This window comes from Condylura cristata, unplaced genomic scaffold, assembly GCF_000260355.1.
Source record: "Condylura cristata isolate star-nosed mole 26May11 unplaced genomic scaffold, ConCri1.0 scaffold00002, whole genome shotgun sequence".
NCBI classification, from domain to species: Eukaryota; Metazoa; Chordata; class Mammalia; order Eulipotyphla; family Talpidae; genus Condylura; species Condylura cristata.
Window position 1 is genome coordinate 12756470 of NW_004567103.1, and position 947 is coordinate 12757416.

Genomic DNA, 947 nt, shown 5'->3' on the forward strand with positions numbered 1-947 from the left:
AACTCATGCGGAAGCGGCTTTAGATTCTCAGTGCTGTGCTTTAACCCGCTGCGCCACCAGGGAGGGCCTAAATAAATCTTTTAAAAAAAAAAAAGTCTACTTACATAGTTGAAAGAAGGGAAAAAAGATGCATTCTTACTTTATTTAGAGAATTCTTTTCAGGATTACAGTTAGGATTAACATAAGCTTTTACATTGCAGCTACTCAAACCATTTGATAGGTATCTTGTTCAGTGAAGAAGGAAATAAAGCAAATTTCTAATCTGGCATTCTAAATTGGTGGTAGAATAACCATTAAGACTCAAAAACTCAACTCATTAGTTTTTTACAGCTTTTTAACCATACCTGAAAATATTGCAACTTTTTACCATAAAATCAAGAGGGTTACAGTTACCCTGTAAATTAAATTTTAATAGTATGTTTGCTTTGCCTAAAGTGGAATCTTTGATTTAAATCTATCCAGAAATTAGGGGACACTTGTTGGGGCAAGAAAGAAAAAATTTAGGTATGGATAAGAATAAGAAATGTAATAAGGAACATATTCATTTTAAAAAGCTTAGTATTCCTTTTGTAACTCTTTATACTCTGTTATACATGCTTAATGATAATTTTTCTTTTGTGTTAATCAGCTAAGTCATAACATTAAAAATGTGGTGCTTCGACCCAGTGGAACAAAACAAAGCCGCCTAATGTTAACTCTGCAAGATAACAGCTTTTTGTCTATTGATAAAGTACCAAGTAAGGATGCAGAGGAAATGAGGTTGTTTCTAGATGCAGTCCATCAAAACAGACTTCATGCAGGTGAGCACTAATGGTCCAAAGGTTTGACATGAGCAGTTTTTTTTTTTTTTTTAAGTTTATTTTTACATCATTTTGCACATTTTTTTTTTCATCTCAATTGTAATCCCCACGGGGCTTATATCCTAAGGAGCCAAGAAACTCAAGTGG

General features: G+C 33.2%; 1 protein-coding gene across 2 annotated transcripts in view; it reads left to right on the forward strand.

The window, feature by feature from the left end:
• The window catches only part of USP37 (ubiquitin specific peptidase 37), a 73607-nt gene that overhangs the window by 13317 nt on the left and 59343 nt on the right, over nt 1-947 (forward strand). For both annotated transcript variants that reach the window (XM_012728584.1, XM_012728585.1), the window contains one exon: nt 629-800. In XM_012728584.1, the coding sequence (XP_012584038.1) occupies nt 629-800 (172 nt within the window). The remainder of the gene's footprint in view (nt 1-628; nt 801-947) is intronic.